The following is a 24,142-nucleotide window of genomic DNA, read 5'->3' as shown; positions in this document are numbered from 1 at the left end:
GGATCAGAGCCTTTCACAGGAATACCACCAGCTGCATTCATGGTCAAATGTTTCAGAATAAAATGAAACAAATGTTCAATTTGATGTAATTACTGCCTTATATTTATCCGACTAACACACTTTCGAGGGTACGTCTTAATTATTTAATGCACTTAACAGTCACCACACCTAAAGAAAAAAAAAACGTCTGATTCAAACACAATATTTCTTCATCAACCTCTGTGTGCTTCCACTCACACTGAATAAAACAAGTTTAGTGGAGACATTACACACACAACACAGTTTATCGTTTGTCAAATACTTCACACACAGTTTTTATTCAAACGCTGATGTAAGGTGTGTCGTGGGAATGTTGTAAATTCCACAGAATAGAGTGTATTTTTACCCAAAAGAAAATAAATATTCCATTACCATAGCCTTCTACTTCATTACATTAAACGCTTGGCCGTCCGATGTACAATGGAAACCATTTTTCTGAGAAGACATCTAATTTTAATGCACTTCAGAAGTCACCACACCTCAGGAAAAAAAAACATCAAATTCAAACACAATATTCCTCCTGCTGTAATCTACAGACAGCAGTGTTCTGACTGTGCTCTGTGTATTCACCATTCATCTCACCTGTAGTAAACTGGTCATATGAATCCAGAGCGAGTTCACTGAGACGTTTCTGAGCTTCAACAAAGTTCTTGATGAAACCTGAAAATGTTTGTTGTGTCCACGGCAAATGCTGCTTCATCCTGATGTTCATCTTCTGATTTTGTCCTCAGGACTGCAGACTGAAGAAGGGCAAAACTCAGAAGGTAAATATGGAAAGAAAAGAGAGATGAGGATCAAAGTTTAGTTCCAGTTTTCTAAAGGGTAGTTCCAGGGACAGAGATAGAGCTTTTTCTTAAAGATGATTTACTGCCTCACGTTTCCACCGTGGTCTTCTGAGCCCGTCACTGGTAAAAACAAGTTCTTTGAGAGGACAGACTTCTGACGGTGCACAGTCTCCCCCAAAGGTTTTGTTGCAGACATTGCAGTCTGTTTCTCGGCTGCCGGCTGAGGCGATCTACTGGACCGACCAAAACCTTTTCTACCTGTTAGTCGATCAGAACACTGAACATGTAAAAATGTGTCCAGGTGTAAAAAATATACCAGAATGAGCCTTTAATTAAAGTGACTTCTTTGACTGATGACTCTCTTGTTTCTGTTCAGAACCTGTCAGGTTGGTGGGAGGACACAGTCGCTGTGCAGGAACACTGGAGCTGAAACATCTGGGAGAATGGAGACCAGTGGATTATTACTCTCTCTGGACCCTGAAGACAGCAGCTGTTGTCTGCAGAGATCTGGACTGTGGCTCTGCTGTTTCTGTAGAACAGAGAGAGGAGTCCTCACGCAGACCTGTGTGGAGGATCAGGTCTGACTGTGTTCATTCTGGATCTGCTCTGAGGGACTGTGCATTATTATCATCTTACTCCTCCTCCATCCTGAATCTCACCTGTTCAGGTAAGTCCATCAGTGACATCATCTCTGTATTTTGTCCTTCTGTTTTTTCTGTTGCCATGGCACCGTGTAGTTGGTTTCCAGGTCCAGTCACTGTTTTTTCACTTTTTGTACTTTTTTCATGTGTTTTTTTGACACCAGTCTTCATCCATGTTGTGTCAGTCGGACTTGAACTATGGAGATCAGTGATTTGCCTTTTTTCTGTCATACTTCATGATCCATCAAAAAAAGACACGGCTCTCTTGTTTACACTCGAGAACAGCTGTTAGCTCTACGAGCATGCTCTCTGTGGAAAGTCAGATCTCTGCATAATAGATAGAGGAGCTAACGGAGCTAACCAGGCTACAGAGGAGAGTGAAGCATCACAGAACAGACAGACAGACAGACAGACCGACAGACAGCAACAGACAGACAGACGACAGAAGACAGACAGGCAGACAGGTTTGTGGACCACAGGCCAGAGTCAGTCATGACTGATGAAGGTCGTCAGCTGTCATTGATATGATGTCACTCATGACTCCACGCCCTCTCAGCTGATGCCCCGCCCCCCACGCCACACTCAGGCCAAAAGTCTGAAAGTGGACAAAAATAGAAAGCCAAATATCAAATCTGAAAGTGAAAACTGAAAGAATGATTCATTAAAATAACTTCAGAACTGAAACTTTTTGACACTTCTTTTATTTGAATACAATTTTATTTTTCAAAATTCAACATGAAAATTCATGATCTCCAAGCACAGAACCTTGTGGAACTCCATGACTAACTTTGGTGTTGTGAGATTCATCATTAACACGAGAAACTGAGATGATCAGAACAATGAGACTTAAACCAGCTCACGTGCAGTTCCTTTAATGCCAATAGTGTTCAAGGTCTGTTAACAGGATGTGATGTCAATGGTGTCCACGTGTTCTGTTGTTAACCATGAAGTGATGTTGGAATTTTCTGATCCATTTGAATCACTGAATTGTTGTTGAGGACATCTTTTATTTAGGTCTGCTGTCTTTTCTCTCTCTCGTTGTATCTGCTGTATTCTCTGCAGACTCTGTCAGGCTGCTGGATGGGTATAGTCCATGTTCAGGCAGACTGGAGTCAAGTCTGACCAGTCTGACCAGCGTGGTCCTCAGTGTGTGAAGCTGACTTTGACCAGCAGGATGCAGAGGTGGTCTGTAGGGAGCTCGGCTGTGGGGCTCCTTCAGTCCTCCAGGGGGCGCTCTATGGAGAAGTGGAGGCTCCAAGTGGACCAAAGAGTTCCAGTGTGGAGGCCATGAGTCTGTCTCCTGGACTGTGAAGCTCAGGATCAACTAGAAAACACCTGCTCACCTGGAAAAGCTGTTTGACTCACCGCCTAGGTAGAAGAGAGCTGTGCAGCTTTGATTGGTTCATTCTGTTCTGATGAAACTCACTTTGTTCTTTGACTGATGACTCTCTTGTTCTGTTCAGAACCACTGTCAGGTTGGTGGGGAGGACACAGTCTGTGCAGGGAACACTGGAGCTGAACATCTGGGAGAATGGAGACCAGTGAGTGACCCTGACTGGACCCTGAAGACAGCAGCTGTTGCCTGCAGAGATCTGGACTGTGGCTCTGCTGTTTCTGTAGAACGAGAGAAGGAGTCCTCAGACAGATCTTGTGTGTGGTCATGTCGACTGGTTCTAGTCTGGATCTGCTGAGGACTGTGCATTCATCATCTTCCTCTCCTCCATCGTGGATCTCACCTGTTCAGGTAAGGCCTCAGTGACATCATCTGACATCATTCTGACAGTAATAGACCCATGTTGAAAATTAACTCACGTTTTATTGACAAATCTCAAATCCAAACTTCATATATTATCAATAATAATAATAATAACAATAATAATAATAAATGTAGTGGGCATCATCTGGACCACAGCAGCATATTAAACACGTGTTACACCAGAGACAAGAAATATATATATGTGGAGCGAGAGCTTTAAGTTTGCTCTCCATCTGTGTGTGTGTGTGTGATCTAAAGACTTAGGTAGTTTTATGCCATGACCTTGTGTCTGTGTGAAACAAACCTAACTAACATCAACTTTAGCTGTATCACAGAACCTGGTTTACTGAGCTCAATGTAAGCACAGACAGAAACAATCCCAGCAACAATAAAGCTCAGATGGAAACACGTCGGTAACTGAACATACACATTAACAAAGGTAAACAGTCCTGTGCTTAGCCGTGTTCAGCTGTGTAAAGCTGTTTGTCCACTATGTTACCCGTCCATGAAAGAAGACATCTGTGGTGGCTTGCTGTTTGTCAGCCGGTGATCCAGTGAGCCGGGCTGGGAAAAGATCTGGTCCAGTGAAGTGTCCTCCTTTGCAGTGTCTGCTTGTGCAGGTTGGTCTTCAGAGGAAAGCGCTCGCTCCGTTCATTCTCTTCACTTAGCGTTAGCTTCCGTCCCTTGTTGCAATCAGCTGGCAGACTCTGTGTGCTGCAGGCGCTGGCTTGTTCACACTCTCAGTTAGCGGTGTGCTGACCAGAGAGGCCTCAGGACAGGCAGGTCCTCGTGATGTGGCCCCATCCTAAGAACCAGAATGGGAGAAATCTGATCTCTGATCCTGGTTCCTGTTAGTCCACGTGCTGCAGCGTTCTGGATCATCTGCAGAGTCAGAACCACTGACAGAATATAATCAGTGTTCTTCTTCAGGCTCTGAGGTCACACTCCAAACATGGTCACTTCTGGTTCCACTAAAACAAGATGGTGGCAGCCAAGATGCCAAACGGAGGCTGAAAAGGTTGAACACAAACGGTGACGTCATGGTGGGTTTAGACTTGGTCTTAAAGAACTCTCTTGTGTATCTTCTGTTATTGCAGACTCTGTCAAGCTGCTGGATGGGTCTAGTCCATGTTCAGGCAGACTGGAGGTCAAGTCTGACCAGTCTGACCAGCGCTGGTCCTCAGTGTGTGAAGCTGACTTTGCCCAGCGATGCAGAGGTGGTCTGTAGGGGCTCGGCTGTGGGGCTCCTTCAGTCCTCCAGGGGGCGCTCTATGGAGAAGTGGAGGCTCCAATGTGGACCAAAGAGTTCCAGTGTGGAGGCCATGAGTCTGCTCTCCTGGACTGAGAAGTCCAGGATCACTAGAACACCTGCTCACCTGGAAAAGCTGTTGGACTCACCTGCTCGTAGAGAGGAGCTGCAGCTTTGATTTGGTTCATTTCTGTTCTGATGAAACTCACTTTGTTCTTTGACTGATGACTCTCTTGTTTCTGTTCAGAACCTACTGTCAGGTTGGTGGGAGGACACAGTCGCTGTGCAGGAACACTGAGCTGAAAATCTGGAGAATGGGACCAGTGAGTTACTCTGACTGGACCCTGAAGACAGCAGCTGTTGTTGCAGAGATCTGGATGTGGCTCTGCTGTTTCTGTAGAACAGAGAAAGGAGTCCTCAGACAGACTGTGTGGTGGATCAGGTCTGACTGTGTTCATTCTGGATCTGCTCTGAGGGACTGTGCAACATCATCATCATCCTCCTCCTCCATCCTGAATCTCACCTGTTCAGGTAAGTCCATCAGTGACATCATCTCTGTATTTTGTCCTTCTGTTTTTTCTGTTGCCATGGCACCGTGTAGTTGGTTTCCAGGTCCAGTCACTGTTTTTTCCCTTTTTGTACTTTTTTCATGTGTTTTTTTGACACCAGTCTTCATCCACTGTTGTGTCAGTCGGACTTGAATATGGAGATCAGTGATTTGCCTTTTTTCTGTCATACTTCATGATCCATCAAAAAAGAAAAACGGCTCTCTTGTTTACACTCGAGAACAGCTGTTAGCTCTACGAGCATGCTCTCTGTGGAAAGTCAGATCTCTGCATAATAAGATAGAGGAGCTAACGGAGCTAACCAGGCTACAGAGGAGAGTGAAGCATCACAGACAGACAGACAGCAGACAGACGACAGACAGCACAGACAGACAGCAACAGGCAGTCTGTTGTTAACCATGAGTGATGTTGGATGGTTCTGATCCAGTTTGAATCACTGAATTGTTGTTTGAGGACATCTTTTTATTTAGTGTCTGCTGTCTTTTCTCTCTCTCTGTTGTATCTGCTGTTATCTCTGCAGACTCTGTCAGGCTGCTGGATGGGACTAGTCTGTGTTCAGGCAGACTGGAGGTCAAGTCTGACCAGTCTGACCAGCGCTGGTCCTCAGTGTGTGAAGCTGACTTTGACCAGCAGGATGCAGAGGTGGTCTGTAGGGAGCTCGGCTGTGGGGCTCCTTCAGTCCTCCAGGGGGCGCTCTATGGAGAAGTGGAGGCTCCAATGTGGACCAAAGAGTTCCAGTGTGGAGGCCATGAGTCTGCTCTCCTGGGACTGAGAAGCTCAGGATCAACTAGAAACACCTGCTCGCCTGGAAAAGCTGTTGGACTCACCTGCTCAGGTAGAAGAGGAGCTGCAGCTTTGATTTGGTTCATTTCTGTTCTGATGAAACTCACTTTGTTCTTTGACTGATGACTCTCTTGTTTCTGTTCAGAACCTGTCAGGTTGGTGGGACACATCGCTGTGCAGGAACATGGAGCTGAAACTCTGGGAGAATGGAGGCCAGTGGATTATTCTCTGTCTGGACCCTGAAGACAGCAGCTGTTGCCTGCAAATCTGGAGGGCTCTGCTGTTTCTGTAGAACAGAGAAGGAGTCCTCAGACGATCTGTGTGGTGGATCAGGTCTGACTGTGTTCATTCTGGATCTCGCTCTGAGGACTGTGCATCATCAGGTTCCTCCTCCTCCATCGTGGATCTCACCTGTTCAGGTAAGTCCATCAGTGACATCATCTATGACATCATTTCTGACAGTAATAGACCCATGTTGAAAATTAACTCACGTTTTTTGACAATCTCAAAATCCAAACTTCATATATTCATCAATAATAATAATAATAAATAATAATAATAATAATAATAATAATAATAATAATAATAATGTAGTGGGCATCATCTGGACCACAGCAGCTATTAAACACGTGTTACACAGAGACAAGAATATATATATGTGGAGCGAGAGCTTTAAGTTTGCTCTCCATCTGTGTGTGTGTGTGTGATCTAAAGACTTAGGTAGTTTTATGCCATGACCTTGTGTCTGTGTGAAACAAACCTAACTAACATCAACTTTAGCTGTATCACAGAACCTGAGTTTACTGAGCTCAATGTAAGCACAGAAACAATCCCAGCAAACAATAAAGCTCGATGGAAACACGTCGGTAACTGAACATACACATTAACAAAGGTAAACCGTCCTGTGCTTAGCCGTGTTCAGCTGTGTAAAGCTGTTTGTCCACTATGTTACCCGTCCATGAAAGAAGACATCTGTGGTGGCTTGCTGTTTGTCAGCCGGTGATCCAGTGAGCCGGGCTGGGAAAAGATCTGGTCCAGTGAAGTGTCCTCCTTTGCAGTGTCTGCTTGTGCAGGTTGGTCTTCAGAGGAAAGCGCTCGCTCCGTTCATTCTCTTCACTTAGCGTTAGCTTCCGTCCCTTGTTGCAATCAGCTGGCAGACTCTGTGTGCTGCAGGCGCTGGTTGTTTCACCACTCTCAGTTGCTTGAGGTTGCTGACCAGAGAGGCCTCAGGACAGGCAGGTCCTCGTGAGTGGCCCCATCCTAAGAACCAGAATGGGAGAATCTAGATTCTGATCCTGGTTCCTGTTAGTCCACGTGCTGCAGCGTTCTGGATCATCTGCAGAGTCAGAACCACTGACAGAATATAATCAGTGTTCTTCTTCAGGCTCTGAAGGTCACACTCCAAACATGGTCACTTCTGGTTCCACTAAAACAAGATGGTGGCAGCCAAGATGCCAAAGCGGAGGCTGAAAAATGGTTGAACACAAACAGGTGACGTCATGGTGGGTTTAGACTTGGTCTTAAAGAACTCTCTCTGTCGTATCTTCTGTTATCTCTGCAGACTCTGTCAGGCTGCTGGATGGGTCTAGTCCATGTTCAGGCAGACTGGAGGTCAAGTCTGACCAGTCTGACCAGCGCTGGTCCTCAGTGTGTGAAGCTGACTTTGACCAGCAGGATGCAGAGGTGGTCTGTAGGGAGCTCGGCTGTGGGGCTCCTTCAGTCCTCCAGGGGGCCTCTATGGAGAGTGGAGGCTCCAATGTGGACCAAGAGTTCCAGTGTGGAGGCCCATGAGTCTCTGTCCCTCGGACACGTAGAAGCTCAGGATCAACTAGAAACACCTGCTCACCTGGAAAAGCTGTTGGACTCACCTGCTCAGGTAGAAGAGGAGCTGCAGCTTTGATTTGGTTCATTTCTGTTCTGATGAAACTCACTTTGTTCTTTGACTGATGACTCTCTTGTTTCTGTTCAGAACCTACTGTCAGGTTGGTGGGAGGACACAGTCGCTGTGCAGGAACACTGGAGCTGAAACATCTGGCAGAATGGAGACCAGTGGATTATTACTCTGACTGGACCCTGAAGACAGCAGCTGTTGCCTGCAGAGATCTGGACTGTGGCTCTGCTGTTTCTGTAGAACAGAGAGAGGAGTCCTCAGACAGATCTGTGTGGTGGATCAGGTCTGACTGTGTTCAGTCTGGATCTGCTCTGAGGGACTGTGCATCATCATCTTCCTCCTCCTCCATCCTGAATCTCACCTGTTCAGGTAAGTCCATCAGGGACAGTTGGTGGTCTTCATTGGACTTCAGTCCAGGACAGCGACCTCCTGAAGTGCAGAGAAGTGAACTTGTTTCTGGAGCCTTCAGAGCCTCCACAGACTGCTGAGCTTCACCTGACAGGACACACCTGGACAAACCTGTCTGTCTGTCTGTCTGTCTGTCTCTCTGTCTACAGACCTGCTGGTTCAGCCCAACATCTCTGTGTCCTCCATGAACGGGGTCTCCGAGGTCCAGCAGCAGGGGTTTCATGTGTTGTGGGGCTCCACCTTCACCATCAGCTGCTCCATCCAGCCACAGTACCCAGGAGGCTCCTTCCAGCTCACCTTCACCTCCTCCACCTCAGCACACAGCTACACCCAGCCAGCTGTCAATCACTCTGCCCACTTCCTGTTTCCTGTTGCAGAGCCCGCCCACACAGGAAGCTACAGCTGTGTTTATCACGTCTCCGTTTCTTCTCATAAGTTCTCCTCTGAGAGCCGTCGGCTCGCTCTCACTGGCTCAGGTAAGGAAAGATCATCAGCTGACCACAGTGTCCATGCATGTTGTGTGCTGACACTGTGACTGCTGTCACTGTATGACACATCACATAGTAACCAGACTTACGTCAGTGTCAGTGTCCCAGGTCTCGTTAATGAACGGAACGTACGGAAGTTAACGTACGGAATGTACTTAAATCAAACCAAGTCGTGTTTGTGCCGAACCCGAACCACACTGTGACCTCAGCAAGCTTTATTTTGAAAGGGTAACCGGACGTTGCATATTTATTCGTGGTCATTTGAGCGCAGAATGAGAACGTGTTGAAAACGTGACGCTGCCACGGTGGACCACCGTGTGTTTTACACGCTTTGGCGTGATACCGGGTCGATCAGAGAGCTCCATGTTGAAGTGATTTCAGGAGATTTCAGGTCACTCCAGTTTGTGTTTGATGGAAGCTGCTGGACTCATGATGTCATGTGATCATGTGATGTGATGTCTGTCTGTGTTTGATCAGCTCCAACAGTTCACATCAGCAGATGGGTCGTCGTGCCGCTGACTCTGCTGTTGGGGATCACTGCCGTCTGTTTCTACTACAAGGTACTGACACATGTCTGTGGTTCAGAGGACTGACTGACATGAAGCATCCGTCTGTGTTCACTGACCTGAAGACAGGAGTGATGCAGGAAGTCTCATCTGTGTGCTGTCATGTCTCTCCAGGCCAGCAGGGGGCAGAAGGCGGGCAGACAGGAGAACATTGAGCTGGTCGACATGAACGTGGCTGTTGGTGCAGCTGAAGGACCGACTGCAGAGGAAGGAGCTCAGGGAGCAGAGTAGGACCTCCAAGGAGCTCCTCCACATCCACATGGATTGGACGTGTTTATACTCGTGTTCTCTTTAAACTGTCAGGTTGGAATTGTTCCATTAAATGATGGACTGTATTTTTCTGACTGCCAACATGAAAACACAACAACATGTTAGTCTGTCTGTCTGAATACTTTCTGACTTCCTGCCTGCTCTCAGCTCCAAGCCCATTGGTTCCTCTGAAGACGTCCATCTTTAGAAGCTCCTCACAAATATATAGCTGTGGTGACCGAATGTATCCGTGACACTGTTAACCTTGAACTGAACTGTGTTTTGCTGTGCTCTGTGTATTTTGAGGAATGCGACCACAGATTGTAACTTTTCTATCTCACAGCTGTGACTTGCCGCCTGCTGAGAGTTGGGTAGCAAACTCCGTACGAGGAGTTCTTGTGATAACCTTCAGGGCTACAGATAAGGCTCAGACTCACATTACGGGAAGATTCACTTGTCAGGCTTGGGAACAACTGAACTTTAGTTTCTTGTCATCAAGTTAAAGGTTTCCGATCACGTCAGATGCAGGACAGGAACTGTATAAATGTAAATGACTTTTATTCCTCTGTGTCAGACTCTGAACCTCTTTGTGTGTGAGGACCTCTGACCTTTCCACTGAAATACTTTGACTTTGTACTCTGAGTGCTGTTCTTTGGAATAATGGCAGTTCTTTGCTCATTTAGTCTTAATCAGTTAATCTTCATTAATCATTTAATCTTAATCATGTTATTCTAACTCTGTTGAATAAATCAAAGACAATATTGGAGTCACTTTGTTTGTTCATCTCTCACTGGAACTTCCTCGACAATAGTTTAATTTGAAAACAGTTACACTGAGGTCCAAACACAATGAAAACGACCTGAAACATTTTTATATATCATCTAAATCTAATTTTACAATACTCCTCTAACAATAATCTTGAGATAACAGAAAAAAACATGTTCAGAACCACCTGCTGTCGGACTTGTAGATCTGGATGTTCATTAATGAATGATCAGTGCCATGTCGTGAGAAAACAACGTGCAATATTGAAAATCAGATGTCACCAATTTCTTCTTGTTTACTAGACCCAGAGGTCTTAGCCAATTACAGACCGATATCAAACCTTCCCTTTCTGTCTAAGATACTTGAGAAAGCTGTAGCTAATCAGCTGTGTGACTTTCTCCATAACAATAGTCTATTTGAGGATTTCCAGTCAGGATTTAGAGTGCATCATAGCACAGAGACCGCATTAGTCAAAGTTACAAATGACCTCCTAATGGCATCAGACAAAGGACTCATCTCTGTACTTGTCCTGTTAGATCTTAGTGCTGCATTTGACACCATTGACCATCAAATTCTTTTACAGAGACTCAAACATCAAACTGGCATCAAAGGAACCGCCCTAAGCTGGTTTACGTCGTATTTTTTAGATCGATCTCAGTTTGTTCACGTCAATGATGAATCCTCCATGCAGACCAAAGTTTGTCATGGAGTCCCACAAGGTTCTCCTCTCCAGTTTACATGGGAGTAGATGGGGCTGTCGGTGGGTGATCCTGGCGCATCAGTGCGTCTCCCACCAAAACTATAAGTCTGACAGCTTCAGCAGTGATATCGCTGCGTAGCCCACGAATTTTCCTACGTTTCTATGTAGAAATTATTATTTAGTATTATTTCTGTAGAGTGACATTTGTGGCCACAAGAGCCGTCGTTTTGATACCCTTTATGTGCAATGAAAACCGCAGGAGTAGCGCACTGAAATTCCTGAAATACGTCAGAACAATAAGTATAGGGAATAGTGAATACTGTGACTTGCAGTAACACTCAGTTACTCATATTTGTCAATGCTCGCAGAACCTCTGAACGTCAGGTTCAGAGCATTTTGAAACATGAAAAGAGGTTTGAGGAAAAAGTCTGAATTCAACCTTCTTAGGAAAAAAACTCAACCAGAACCAGTGAAGTTCATCCACAGCAAACTTTATTGGTTCAATAAAAGGAGTTAGGTGGACCGAGTGTAACGTCGTACAGTACACGTGTGGATGTAAACTGCAGCTGAATGGAAATGTTGAAGAGAAAACTGAACCCGAACCACATGTGATCCCTCTGGAAAAGGTAACGTGTAAAGCAAAAGACTGATGAGGTCAGCAGGTCGATCAAGTACTGAGACAGAACGAGTCCAAGACCAATCAGACGGGGACGTTAACTTAAGACCAGGAAGTGGACGGAACCAAAAGGTCCAGAGATAAATTAACTTCCTGGAGACTGAAGAAAGAAACGCTGCCGTCTGATGTTTCTCCATCGTTCTAAAGGTAAAGAGGAATATTTCTGAGACACAGCTCTGTGGTAACGTCTACAATGACACAGGTATGTAGGAGTTAGTGAGGGAGCTCATGGGCCACCAGCTTGTAGTGGGAACCACAGGACGGGCAGCGCTGGGCCTCGCCCTCGTGAAGCCAGAACCAAACCACGGCGGTGTTGTCTTCTTCACCTGCAGGCAGGAAATGAGACAAAGTGAGAGACGCAAACACAACAAAGAAGGTCCGACAGAACTGAGTGAGTGCCTCTGGACGGGTCTGCCGGTGTTTCGACCCAGTTATCTATCTCGAATAACAAAGTCGTGAGATAACACGTCACAGCTGTGGTGGATTGAGATAATTACATTTACATCTACAAATTAAAGTCTGTGAAAACGTGCGTCATGTCACATGACGACTCTCAAATCAAGGTGTACCACCCAAATTCACCTTTGAAACACCAATGACGATGCAGATAGTTTGTGGTACGCAGGGTTGGAATAAAACTGTTGACGACAAAACAGCAAAGCTCAGCAAGTTTAGCTTGAAGTGGTGAAGCACTAAAGTGAACACACGCCGTTTTCATGTTTTTGTTACGTACCCATATAATCGCTAAAGCTATTAAAGGGTAAACTTGATGTTGGCTCTGCGGTAAAGCGACTCAGCTTAAACGGGTCAGGTAACATTTAGGACTTTGAGAACTCACAGACGCATCCCACAATCCTCTTGTTTGTGATGGAGGGGACAAGGTGGGGGTCCGCCTTGGAGCCGGCGTAGCTCTTGGGCTTCATCATGCTATAGGGATCCTGAAGGAGAGGGAAGCGTTCCATCAGACAAGAATACATTTCATGTGATGTAAAGAATCTTTTCACTGAGGACGTGTACGGCACATCCCCGTCATACACTGATGCTAAACTCAGTGCACACACTGCTCATGTGGTATGAGCCAAAGGACTGAGATATGTTTTCTGAACGAATGCTCAGTGATCTCACCTTTCCCTCCTTCATGGCGTTCATGATCTTCTTCTCCATGCCCGTGGCTTGTTCTTCATCAGTGGGAATTCCTGACGTCATAACGAGTTACAAACATGTCTGAGCAAAGCAAACAAACGAGGTCGTACCTTCAACGTTTACAAGAAACACACGCCACCTTTAATCTGGTTTTAATATGAAACAACAGAGTGATGAGTCTGCTAAACACACACTCATCCATTAGTGTACAACCAAAACACATGTATTCAAACTAGGGGTGTGACGGTCACAGTACAGGCTCGCAGTTCGGTGCACGCAGTCATATGACGAATGCGTCTGAGTGAGTTAATTAACTTTAATCCAGGTGACGGTAATGAGCTTAAAAGCTGCCAGAAACAGTCATTACAGGAGAAGAAGAAGTAGTTACAAAAAAGGACGAAGAAGAAAAGATAGAAACCGAGAAACCCCCATACCGAGAAACATACCAAACCGCGACCTCCATACCGAGAAACGTACCAAACCGCGACCCCCATACCAAGGTACGTACCGAACCGCGACCCCCATACCGAGGTACGTACCGAACCGCGGGCCCCATATCGAGAAACGTACCGAACCGCGACCCCCATACCGAGAAACGTACCCGAACTGCGAGCCCCATACCGCGGTATGTACCGAACCGTGACCCCCACCATAACGCGGTAAGTACCGAACCGTGATCCCCCATACCGAGAAACGTACCGAACCGTGATCCCCCATACCGAGAAACGTACCGAACCGTGACCCCCTATACCGAGAAACGTACCGAACCGTGACCCCCATACCGAGGTACATACCGAACCGCGGGCCCCATATCGAGAAACGTACCGAACCGCGACCCCCATACCGAGAAACGTACCCGAACTGCGAGCCCCATACCGCGGTATGTACCGAACCGTGACCCCCACCATAACGCGGTAAGTACCGAACCGTGATCCCCCATACCGAGAAACGTACCGAACCGTGATCCCCCATACCGAGAAACGTACCGAACCGTGACCCCCATACCGAGAAACGTACCGAACCGTGACCCCCATACCGAGGTACATACCGAACCGTGAACCCCCATACCGAGATACGTACCGAACCGTGACTTGTGTGTACTGATACACCCCTAATTCAAACACAAAACGTGAAGCTGGGGCGGTTGTGAGCTCAACCTGACAGGTGCGGATCGACAGATCAGGTGACGCTCTTTGAACACTTTCATTTGTTAATGACGTGCACAGACCTGAAGGCTGGCAGGAGAACCGCTGATGAAAAATAAGAGGCGACGACATCAATAATAATTCATGTGTAAGATATGAAATCAGTACAAATCAGTGACGTCATGAATTGAACGTGTCAGTACATTAATAATTAATTTGTAATAATCGGTATCAGGTTGTTAGCGGTCATCCAACATGATGCATCTTCCTGTTTGGTGTGACACACACACACACACACACACACACACACACACAGTGCCAAACATGACGTCTTCATCTGACTGTAACCACGGCAACCACCGGGGGCGTTTTGGCTAACGGTCACCAGTTAACACGGTCGCTCGTTGAGCTGTAACACCGGTGTTTCACACCTGAACAACGCGCTACCTGCAGCTAGCGTTAGCTCGTTAGCTCTCGCTGCTAACGTTGCTAACGCTAACCATCGAACCTTTTCAGTATTTAAGACTCGGTTCTGGTTCTGGTTCCGTCCTCACCTCCGGCAGCCATGCCGCGGGTCAGAGCAGGTACCGGGGCGGCCCGCCAGGTGTTCGCGGCTCGGACAGCCGAGCGGAGCAGTGACCTCGCCGCCATGTCTGCTTCTTCCTGACGTCAAGGGTGTGACCTTTGACCTGGTCTGACGTCTCCTTCTTCTTCTTCGCTGTCTCACGGCAGTCTGCATCCTTAGTGCCGCACACAGCGCCCTCTGCTGCACCTCACTGCTGTACTGCAGCCGATATACCAGCTGAACCCTGGAGGAGAACACACTGAGCCTGCAGAGGAGGGCCGGGACAGGACGGGCTTGTAGAGAGGACAGGACGGGCTTGTAGTGAGGACAGGACGGGCTTGTAGTGAAGACAGGACGGGCTTGTAGAGAGGACAGGACGGGCTTGTAGTGAGGACAGGACGGGCTTGTAGTGAAGACAGGACGGGCTTATGTTTACGGGTGTATGTTTAATACTGTACATGGGCCCAATAAATGAACACAAATACAAATATACTGAGTGTGTTCTTCAGTTTACTGAGCACTGCCTGCTCATGGTCACCTGCTCTGCTACCTCCATCACCCCACCTGTCCTGCTACACCTTGTCCTTTATACAAATGTCTCCCTGCTTCTTCCACTGATTGATGATTTCTTTTCATATTAAACTTTTTCCTTTTGCTTTTCATCATTTTACTTTCATTTCCTCCTCTTTCATTACCACCTCCTCTTTCATTACCACCTCCTCTTTCATTACCACCTCCTCTTTCTTTACCACCTCCTCTTTCATTTCCTCCTCTTTCATTACCGCCTCCTCTTTCTTTACCGCCTCCTCTTTCTTTACCACCTCTTCTTTCTTTACCACCTCCTCTTTCTTTACCGCCTCCTCTTTCTTTACTGCTTCTTCATTCCCTTGTTAAGTGAGCTGGACCCACATGGACGTTATTTCCCTGCCTGCTGTGTTAATCTGGATGTTTTTAACAGTATTTCATATCATATTTCCTGATGTAACTAAATGTTTTATATCATAATATCTTATATATTAATATTATATAATTGTGTATATATTATATATTACAACGCAGTATTAGGGCCACATATAAACTATTTTTTAAAATTAATTACGTTATTAATTACGTCGTTATTAAATATGGTGAGAATTAAAGTCATATTTCTAAATAATGACTTTTAGATTTCAGTGTTCCCACACTGGAGAAACTCACTTGTCACAACACTGCAGATGCATTTGTGCCCTCTGGGAGGCGCTACAGAACCAAATGATTTACTTACAGGTTCACTGTTTTTAATATATACTTTACATGTTATCATGTTCACTGGTCAACGTAAACTTTGGGCATGTTTGCGTCCCATCACATGATGCCCGTTAACATAAAACTGAATTCATGGTTAATGTAACGGGTCCAAACATGATTTTTGTTCAAGTGTCACGACTGAGGTCTCCGTGTTCAGATACATAAAATGAGATAATTCAAATACAAAAAGACTATAAAGGCTGTGTCATATAAACAACATAAGACCAATTCAATTTAAAATTCATAAAGGTTGATTCTTTTTATTCAGAACACTGAACCCATATTACGGTCCAGGTATATTTCTATCTTTCTGTAAACTTTATTTGGATGTAACAAATGCAGTCTGATCTAAATGTGTCAGTGAGTCGACTTAATAAACAAAGTGTGAAAGTCTCCGTGATGGTGTCGTGTCACATCCTCATCGTCAGTTTGACGTCCTCCTATGTTACGGGTAGAATTAAACCAAATCACAGCCAAACGTACCAGGACAGAGTGAAACACGTCCACAAGCAGGAGTTCAAGAACTTTATTGGTTCAATAAAAGGAGTTAGGTGGACCGAGTGTAACGTCGTACAGTACACGTGTGGATGTAAACTGCAGCTGAATGGAAATGTTGAAGAGAAAACTGAACCCGAACCACATGTGATCCCTCTGGAAAAGGTAACGTGTAAAGCAAAAGACTGATGAGGTCAGCAGGTCGATCAAGTACTGAGACAGAACGAGTCCAAGACCAATCAGACGGGGACGTTAACTTAAGACCAGGAAGTGGACGGAACCAAAAGGTCCAGAGATAAATTAACTTCCTGGAGACTGAAGAAAGAAACGCTGCCGTCTGATGTTTCTCCATCGTTCTAAAGGTAAAGAGGAATATTTCTGAGACACAGCTCTGTGGTAACGTCTACAATGACACAGGTATGTAGGAGTTAGTGAGGGAGCTCATGGGCCACCAGCTTGTAGTGGGAACCACAGGACGGGCAGCGCTGGGCCTCGCCCTCGTGAAGCCAGAACCAAACCACGGCGGTGTTGTCTTCTTCACCTGCAGACACAGAAAATAGTGTTGAGCCAATAGCAAGTGTGCGTTACACTCTACCTACCGCTACACAATGCAGCGTCAGCGTCTACCTTCCAGCGAACACTGCCGGACCGAACAGAACCTCTAACAGGGAACACAGCAGCCTACCGGGGAGGTTTTCTCGTCGGGTTTGGCTCCTGGCGTCCCGGGCTGAGTCAGTTCAGTTACCTCTGCTGCTACTGATCAATAAAGTCTGAAAGCACCTCGGTACGGTGACGACGTTCCCTGTTGGTCTGAGCTCGACCTCTGTCCGGGTGTAACTGCTAATATGCTAACACAATCCGTCAGGTAACATTTAGGACTTTGAGAACTCACAGACACATCCCACAATCCTCTTGTTTGTGATGGAGGGGACAAGGTGGGGGTCCGCCTTGGAGCCGGCGTAGCTCTTGGGCTTCATCATGCTGTAGGGATCCTGAAGGAGAGGGAAGCGTTCGTGATGTCATGATTCATTCAGAAATTCATGCTGCAACAGACCGAGCGCGGCTCAGTGATCTCACCTTTCCCTCCTTCATGGCGTTCATGATCTTCTTCTCCATGCCTGTGGCTTGTTCTTCATCAGTGGGAATCCCTGACGAGGGAGCAGACAACGTCAGTGGAAATAAAAACAGACAACACTGTGACATCGGCACTCGACTATCATCACCATCTAGGGATGTGCGATATTTCATCGTTTACGATATATATCGTCAAAAACATTCCACATGGTAAGAACATGTCATCATCCCACGATAAAAACGATAAATTCCTGTTGATGACGTATGTATGCGCACGACACACTCGCAGCCCAACACGCATACTGACAAACATGGAGGAAGACGGAGCAGATACGCCGGGCAGCGAGGAGCTCTTTCCCCTCACGGAGCAGATACGCCGGGCAGCGAGGAGCTCTTTCCCCTCAGTGAGGAGCTCTTTCCCCCACAGCGAGGAGCTCTTTCCCCCACAGCGAGGAGCTCTTTCCCCACGCTCCGGACGCCAATCAGACACTCTGTCGAACCTCCACAGCCTGAAATGTCTCTGAGACTGTCCAGGTGGATTCACGAACTAAACTCTGATGATCTACCTGTGTGTCTCATGAACCAGCTTCTAAATCTGAGTCAGTTTACGCCACAAAATGTAATGACACGGAGAAGTTTGATTAGATTTGTGTCCCATGATATTATAGTTATTTCCTGATTGTTTCACAGCGGTTACATTCAGCAGGTACAGACACGCCCACAGAAACACACTGAGCCTTTTATTATTATGTTGGTGACAGATTCATAGTCTTTATAGATCAGGCTGAATCTGTTTATTTATCGTTACCGTGATAAATACCAGAAATTATTGGGATACATTTTTAGTCCATGTGGCCCGTCCCTAGTCAGTGCAAATAAAGACCACTTCATCACAGAGAACACTGTGACGTCATCACTCGACTATCAGCGCCATCGCGTCACGATCGGCGGGACTAACGCCGTCGTCATGTCGTGTGCTGGAGCTGAAGACGACTTCATTTTATTATTTATTTGATATATTTGATTTAAAGGTCCAGTCTCCAGCATCTGGTGGTGTGATCGCTGCATTGCAATCTCCTCGCATCACCCTCGCCTAACTAGTGTAGACCGGCCATCAGACTGCACAGCGGCTCAGTCATTGCTCTGCCACATGCTGTGACTTCAGTCATCTGCTTACAGCCTAATTTAACTTTCTATTTTTTTCATACAGTTTGTCTAACACAGGTTAACTCAGCATCGGCTGAACATTGGTGCCGGCCGGTGTGAGTACTGAAAACACCTGTTCATTGATTAGTTAGCTATACACCGGTCTAAGAGGGAACTCGTCACGTGGATGAAGTTATTTAATTTAAGTTATTAAATGACATCAAAGTGGTTTTTGTGTCATAAATGTGTCTGATTGGATTTGTGCCCATTCAAAGATTCAAAGAGAGTTTGATGAAGAGCTGAAAGACTTTGAAGACGATTCACTAATGTTTGATTCACGTTTGTTTAACGTTTGATTCACGTTTGTTTCACGTTTGATTCACGTTTGTTTAACGTTTGATTCACGTTTGTTTAACGTTTGATTCACGTTTGTTTCACGTTTGTTCAACGTTTGATCAACGTTTGATTCACGTTTGTTTAACGTTTGTTCAACGTTTGACCAACGTTTGTCTACGTTTGTTTCACGTTTGTTTCACGTTTGTTTAACGTTTGATTCACGTTTGTTTAACGTTTGTTCAACGTTTGTTCAACGTTTGATTAACGTTTGTTTAACGTTTGATTCACGTTTGATTCACGTTTGTTTAACGTTTGATTAACATGCTGCTTCCATCAAGGTGACGTGACGTCACGGGCTTTATTGACCCCGAACCCGTGACGTCACGTCACCTTGATGAAGCCTAGCATTAGCATGACGCGCAGTAATTAACGTGTTTGAGGAGTTATTTTAATTATTGTGATTTCTGACGTCAGCCGGATCAAAGCTGGGGCTGGTGCAGATGTTGTGGCAGACTGTCTTCTTCTTCTACAAGCTGCACGCACACATTTACACCATGTCTTGTTAAATTAGCAGATCTTTAAACGCGGTTTGGTCTGTCCTCGTCTTTAAATCAGTTTTTTTTCAGGATTAAAAGATTCGGTTCTGGTTCTGGTTCCGTCCTTACCTCCAGCAGCCATGCCGCGGGTCAGAGCAGGTACCGGGGCGGCCCGGCGGCAGGCGGAGACAGACGCTCGGAGCAGTAACCTTGCCGCCATCTTGCTTCTTTACGGACAGTCTGTCGTGGTCGCGGGGTTATGACGACACGGCGGAAACGGAAAAGAATCGGAAGAAGCGTTACGTCACAACTGTAACTATTCTTCCGATTGTCACAAATAATTTAATAAAAAACTTTAATAATAATAATAATAATAAGAGACATGAGAGACTACGTCCAGGTTTTAGACAGTCTGCGGGGACGTCACGGAGACTACGTCCAGGTTTTAGACAGTCTGCGGGGACGTCTCAGAGGGACTACGTCCGGTTGTAGACAGTCTTGATGGGGACGTACGGAGACACGTCCAGGTTTTAGGGACAGTCTGTGGACGTCACGGATGGGACTACGTCCAGGGTTTTAGACCGTCTGCGTGGACGTCACAGAGGACTACTTCCAGGTTTTAGACAGGGTCTGCTGGGACGTCACGAGACTACGCCAGGTTTAGGGGACAGTCTGCGTGGACGTCACGGCGACTACGCCAGGTTGTCGACCGTCTTGCGGGGACGTCACGGAGACTACATCATGTTTTAGAAGTCTGTGGGGAACGTCCCAGAGACTACGTCCAGGTTTTAGACCGTTTCTGCGGGGACGTCACGGAGGACTACGTCCAGGTTTAAGACCTCTGCGGACGTCACGGAGTATACATCAGGTTAGGACAGTCTGCGGGGACGTCACACAGGACTACGTTTCAGGTTTTAGACCGTCTGCGGGGACGTCATGGAGACTCGTCCAGGTTGGTTTTTAGACAGTCTGCGGGCCGTCACGGGGAGACTACGTCGGTTTAAGGACAGTCTGCGGGACGTCACGGAGGACTACGTCCAGGTTTTAAGACAGTCTGGGGGGACGTTCACACAGACTACGTTCAGGTTTTAGACCGTCTGCGGGGGACGTCACGGCGGACTACGTCCAGGTTTAAGACAGTCTGCGGGGACGTCACAACAGACTACGCCAGGTTTAGACAGTCTGCGGGACGTCTAACCTAGGACTAGTTCCGTACGTTCCCCGGACTGTCTAAAACCTGGACGTTTAGTCTCTGTAGTGACGTCCCCGCAGACTGTCTAAAACCTGGACCTAGTCTCTGAGACGTCCCCGCCGACTGTCTAAAACTGGACGTAGGTCTGGTGTGACGTCCCCGAGTTACCGGGACTAGTCTTAAAACACTGGACGTGTCTCCTGACTCCCCGCAGACTGTCTTAAACCGAACGTCTAGTCTGTGGACTCCCCGCAGACTGTTCTAAACCTGGACGTAGTTCTGTGACGTCCCCGCAGACTGTCTTAAACCTGGACGTGTTCTCCGTGACGGTCCCCGCAGATGTCCAACTGTCTAACCTGGACGTAGTCTCCATGACGTCCCGCGCAGACTGTCTAAAACCTGAACGTAGTCTGTGGACGTCCCCGCAGACTGTCTAAAACCTGGATATTTGTAGTCCGTGAGTCCCCGCAGACTGTCTTAAACCTGGACGTAGTTCCATGACGTCCCCGCAGACTGTCTAAAACCTGGACGTAGTCTCTGTGACGTCCCCACCGACTGTCTAAAACCTGGAGTAGTCTCGTGACGTCCCCGCAGACTGTCTAAAACCTGGACTCTCGCTCTCCGTGACGTCCACAGCAGACTGTCTAAAACCTGTGACGTAGCTCTGTGACGTCCCGCAGACTGTCTAAAACCTGGACGTAGTCTCTGTGACGTCCACGCAGACTGTTAAAACCTGGAGTATTTCCGTGACGTCCCGCAGACTGTCTAAAACCTGGACGTAGTCTCGTGACGTCCCCCAGACTGTCTAAAACTGGACGTAGTCTCTGAGACGTCCCCGCAGACTGTCTAAAACCTGCGTAGTTCTCCGTGACGTCCCGCAGGACTGTCTAAAACCTGGACGTAGTCTCTCCTGTCTTCATATTCTTATTATTATTAAAGTTTTTTATTAATTATTTGTGACCAATCGGAAGAATAGTTACCGTTGTGACGTAACGCTTCTTCCGATGTCCTTTTCCGTTTCGCCGTGTCGTCATAAAACCGCGACCCGACAGACTGTCGTTAAAGAAGCAAGATTGGCGGCAAGGTTACTGCTCCGAGCGTCTGTCTCCGGCCTGCCGCCGGGCCGCCCCGGTACCTGCTCTGACCCGCGGCATGGCTGCTGGAGGTAGACGGAACCCGACCAGACCAGAACCAGAAACCGACTCTTTTAATCCTGAAAAAACTGATTTCAAAAACGAGGGACAGACCAAACGCGTTTTAAAGACTGCTAATTACAAGGACATGGTGTAAATGTGTGCGTGCAGGCGTTGTAGACAGAAAGCCAGTCGCCACCAACAGTCTGCACCAGCCCCAGCTTTGATCCGGCTGGACGTCAGAATCACAATAATTAAAATAACTCCTCAAACACCGTTAATTACTGCGCGTCATGCTAATGCTAGGCTTCATCAAGGTGACGTGACGTCCACAGGTTCCGGGTCATAAAGCACCGTGACGTACGTTCACCTTGATGGAGCACGCACTGTTAACAAACGTTAAACAAACGTTAACACAAGTAAACAAACGTGAATCAACAACGTTAAACAAAAACGTTAAAACGAAAACGTAAATCAAACGTGAATCCAAACGTGAATCAAAACGTTAAATCAAAACGTTAATCAAACGTGAAATCAAACGTGAATCAAACGTTGAAACAACGTGAAACAAACGTTAAACAAACGTGACTCAAACGTAAACAAACGTTGTAAACAAACGTAAACAAACGTGAATCAAACGTGAATCAAACGTTAAACACGTTAATAAAACGGAATCAAAGTGATCAAACGTGAATCAAACGTGAACAAAACGTGAATCAACGTTAATCAAAACGTAAAACAAACGTGAAAAATGAAACAAACGTTGAACAACGTTGAACAAACGTTAAAACAAACTTAAACAAACGTGAATCCAAACGTTAAACAAACGTTAAACAAACCGTTAAACAAACGTAATCAAACGTGAATCAACGTTAACAACGTGAACAAACGTGAACAAACGTGAACAAACGTGACAACGTTAAACAAACGTTACAAACGTGAATCAAACGTGAATAAAACGTGCTGTGAAACAACGTTAACAAACGTTGAAACAAACGTTGAAACAAACGGACAAAGTGAATCAAACGTGAATCAAACGTGAACAAACGTTAACAAACGTTAACAACGTTGAACAACGTGAATCAAACGTTGAATCAAACGTGAAACAAAGTTAACAAAAGTTAAACAAAGTTAACAACGTGAATCAAACATTAGTGAATCGTCTTCAAAGTCTTTCAGCTCTTCATCAAACTCTCTTTGAATTTTGAATGGGCAACAATCCAATCAGACCATTTATGACACAAAAACCCACTTTGATGTCATTTATAACTTAAATTAAATAACTTCATCCACGTGACGAGTTCACCTCTTAACCGGGTGTATAGCTAACTAATCAATGAACAGGTGTTTTCATACTCACACCGGCCGCACCAATGTTCAGCCGATGCTGAGTAACCTGTGTTAGACAAACTGTATGAAAAAAAATAGAAAGTTACAAATAGGCTGTAAGCCGATGACTGAAGTCACAGCATGTGGCAGAGCAATGACTGGCCGCGTGCAGTCTGATGGCGGTCTACACTAGTTAGGCGAGGGTGATGGACGGAGATTGCAATGCAGCGATCACACCACCAGATGCTGAGAGACTGGGACCTTAAATCAAATATATCAAATAATAATAAATGCAGTCGTCTTCAGCTCCAGCACACGACATGACGACGGAGGTTAGTCCCGCCGATCGTGACGCGTGGCGCTGATAGTCGATGATGACGTCACAGTGTTCTCTGGATGAAGTGGTCTTTATTTGCACTGACTAGGACGGGCCATATGGACTAAATGTATCCCCAATAATTTCTGGTATTTATCACGGTAACGATAATAAACAGAATTCAGCCTATCTATAAAGACTATGAATCCTGCACCAACATATAATAAAAGGCTCAGTGTGTTTCTGTGGGCGTGTCTGTACCTGCTGAATGTAACCGCCTGCTGAACAACAATAGAACATAACTTTATTTTAATTTTTGATATCTATTATATTTTAATAACCTCCTCTGCTCTCTCTCTCCTCTCTCCTCTCTCTCTCCTCCCATCCTCATCTCTCTCTCTCTCCTAATATCATGGGACACGAAATCTAATCAAAACTTCTCCGTGTCATTTACAATTTTTGGGCGTAAACTGACTCACGAATTAGAAGCTTGGTTCCTGAGGGACACCAAGTAGATCAATCAGAGTTTAGTTCGTGAATCCCCCTGGACAGTCTCAGAGGACCATTTCAGGCTGTGGAGGTTCGACACGAGTGTCGCATTGGCGGTCGGAGCGTGGGGAAAGAGCTCCTCGCTTGTGGGGAGAGCCGACAGGGAAGGCTCCGGCTGTGGGGGAAAGAGCTCCTCGCTGTGGGGGAAGAGGCCTCCTCGTTGGGGGGAAAGAGCTCCTCGCTGTGCGGGGCAAGAGCTTCTCGCTGTGGGCAGGAAGCTCCTCGCTGAGAGCCTCGCTGTGAGGCTCGCGAGGAAGAGCTTCCTCGACTGCCCGGCGTATCTCTGCTCCGTCTTCTCCTCCATGTGTTTGTCAGTATGGCGTGTTGGGGCTTG

At 46.3% G+C, this 24,142-nt stretch overlaps 4 protein-coding genes across 4 annotated transcripts in view; 1 reads left to right on the top strand and 3 right to left on the bottom strand.

The window, feature by feature from the left end:
• Nucleotides 1-580: 580 nt before the first annotated feature.
• LOC109139584 (scavenger receptor cysteine-rich type 1 protein M130-like) lies at nucleotides 581-10,182 on the top strand. The gene is given in 11 exon segments (XM_027281000.1): nucleotides 581-803; nucleotides 1,201-1,491; nucleotides 5,557-5,871; nucleotides 5,965-5,982; nucleotides 5,985-6,128; nucleotides 6,131-6,238; nucleotides 7,381-7,695; nucleotides 7,789-8,079; nucleotides 8,268-8,594; nucleotides 9,084-9,166; nucleotides 9,287-10,182. Coding segments are annotated over 11 exon segments (2,085 nt in total). The 5' UTR covers nucleotides 581-727; the 3' UTR covers nucleotides 9,404-10,182.
• Nucleotides 10,183-11,356: 1,174 nt separating this feature from the next.
• Nucleotides 11,357-14,558, bottom strand: LOC104937893 (cytochrome c oxidase subunit 5B, mitochondrial). The gene is made up of 4 exons (XM_019263578.2): nucleotides 14,405-14,558; nucleotides 12,688-12,758; nucleotides 12,401-12,500; nucleotides 11,357-11,888 (listed from the first exon to the last, which is right to left on the bottom strand). The coding sequence occupies exons 1-4, from the start codon at nucleotides 14,499-14,501 to the stop codon at nucleotides 11,776-11,778; spliced, it is 381 nt and encodes a 126-aa protein (XP_019119123.1). The 5' UTR covers nucleotides 14,502-14,558; the 3' UTR covers nucleotides 11,357-11,775.
• A 1,654-nt stretch (nucleotides 14,559-16,212) lies between these two features.
• Nucleotides 16,213-19,574, bottom strand: LOC104937894 (cytochrome c oxidase subunit 5B, mitochondrial). The gene is made up of 4 exons (XM_019263579.2): nucleotides 19,419-19,574; nucleotides 17,275-17,345; nucleotides 17,090-17,189; nucleotides 16,213-16,738 (listed from the first exon to the last, which is right to left on the bottom strand). Exons 1-4 carry the CDS (start codon nucleotides 19,507-19,509, stop codon nucleotides 16,626-16,628), a joined length of 375 nt encoding a protein of 124 aa, XP_019119124.1. The 5' UTR covers nucleotides 19,510-19,574; the 3' UTR covers nucleotides 16,213-16,625.
• A 1,992-nt stretch (nucleotides 19,575-21,566) lies between these two features.
• The window catches only part of LOC104937895 (drebrin-like protein B), a 10,092-nt gene continuing 7,516 nt past the window's right edge, over nucleotides 21,567-24,142 (bottom strand). Inside the window, exon 14 of the mRNA XM_027281363.1 lies at nucleotides 21,567-21,694. Coding sequence (XP_027137164.1) covers nucleotides 21,567-21,694 — 128 coding nt within the window. The remainder of the gene's footprint in view (nucleotides 21,695-24,142) is intronic.

Source organism: Larimichthys crocea, chromosome VIII, assembly GCF_000972845.2.
Source record: "Larimichthys crocea isolate SSNF chromosome VIII, L_crocea_2.0, whole genome shotgun sequence".
NCBI lineage: Eukaryota > Metazoa > Chordata > Actinopteri > Sciaenidae > Larimichthys > Larimichthys crocea.
This window is presented reverse-complemented; position numbering and strand designations above follow the sequence as displayed.

What these genes read in the sequence shown, in the direction of transcription:
- LOC104937893 (XM_019263578.2), bottom strand. Translation starts at nt 14,501, where the DNA reads ATGGCGGCGAGGTCACTGCTCCGCTCGGCTGTCCGAGCCGCGAACACC. An exon ending in CCGCGGCATGGCTGCCGGAG is followed by an intron (nt 12,759 to 14,404) that starts GTGAGGACGGAA and finishes TTATGACGTCAG; the next exon opens with GAATTCCCACTGATGAAGAA. An exon ending in ACGCCATGAAGGAGGGAAAG is followed by an intron (nt 12,501 to 12,687) that starts GTGAGATCACTG and finishes CCTCTCCTTCAG; the next exon opens with GATCCCTATAGCATGATGAA.
- LOC104937894 (XM_019263579.2), bottom strand. Translation starts at nt 19,509, where the DNA reads ATGGCGGCAAGGTTACTGCTCCGAGCGTCTGTCTCCGCCTGCCGCCGG. An exon ending in CCGCGGCATGGCTGCTGGAG is followed by an intron (nt 17,346 to 19,418) that starts GTAAGGACGGAA and finishes CTCCCTCGTCAG; the next exon opens with GGATTCCCACTGATGAAGAA. An exon ending in ACGCCATGAAGGAGGGAAAG is followed by an intron (nt 17,190 to 17,274) that starts GTGAGATCACTG and finishes CCTCTCCTTCAG; the next exon opens with GATCCCTACAGCATGATGAA.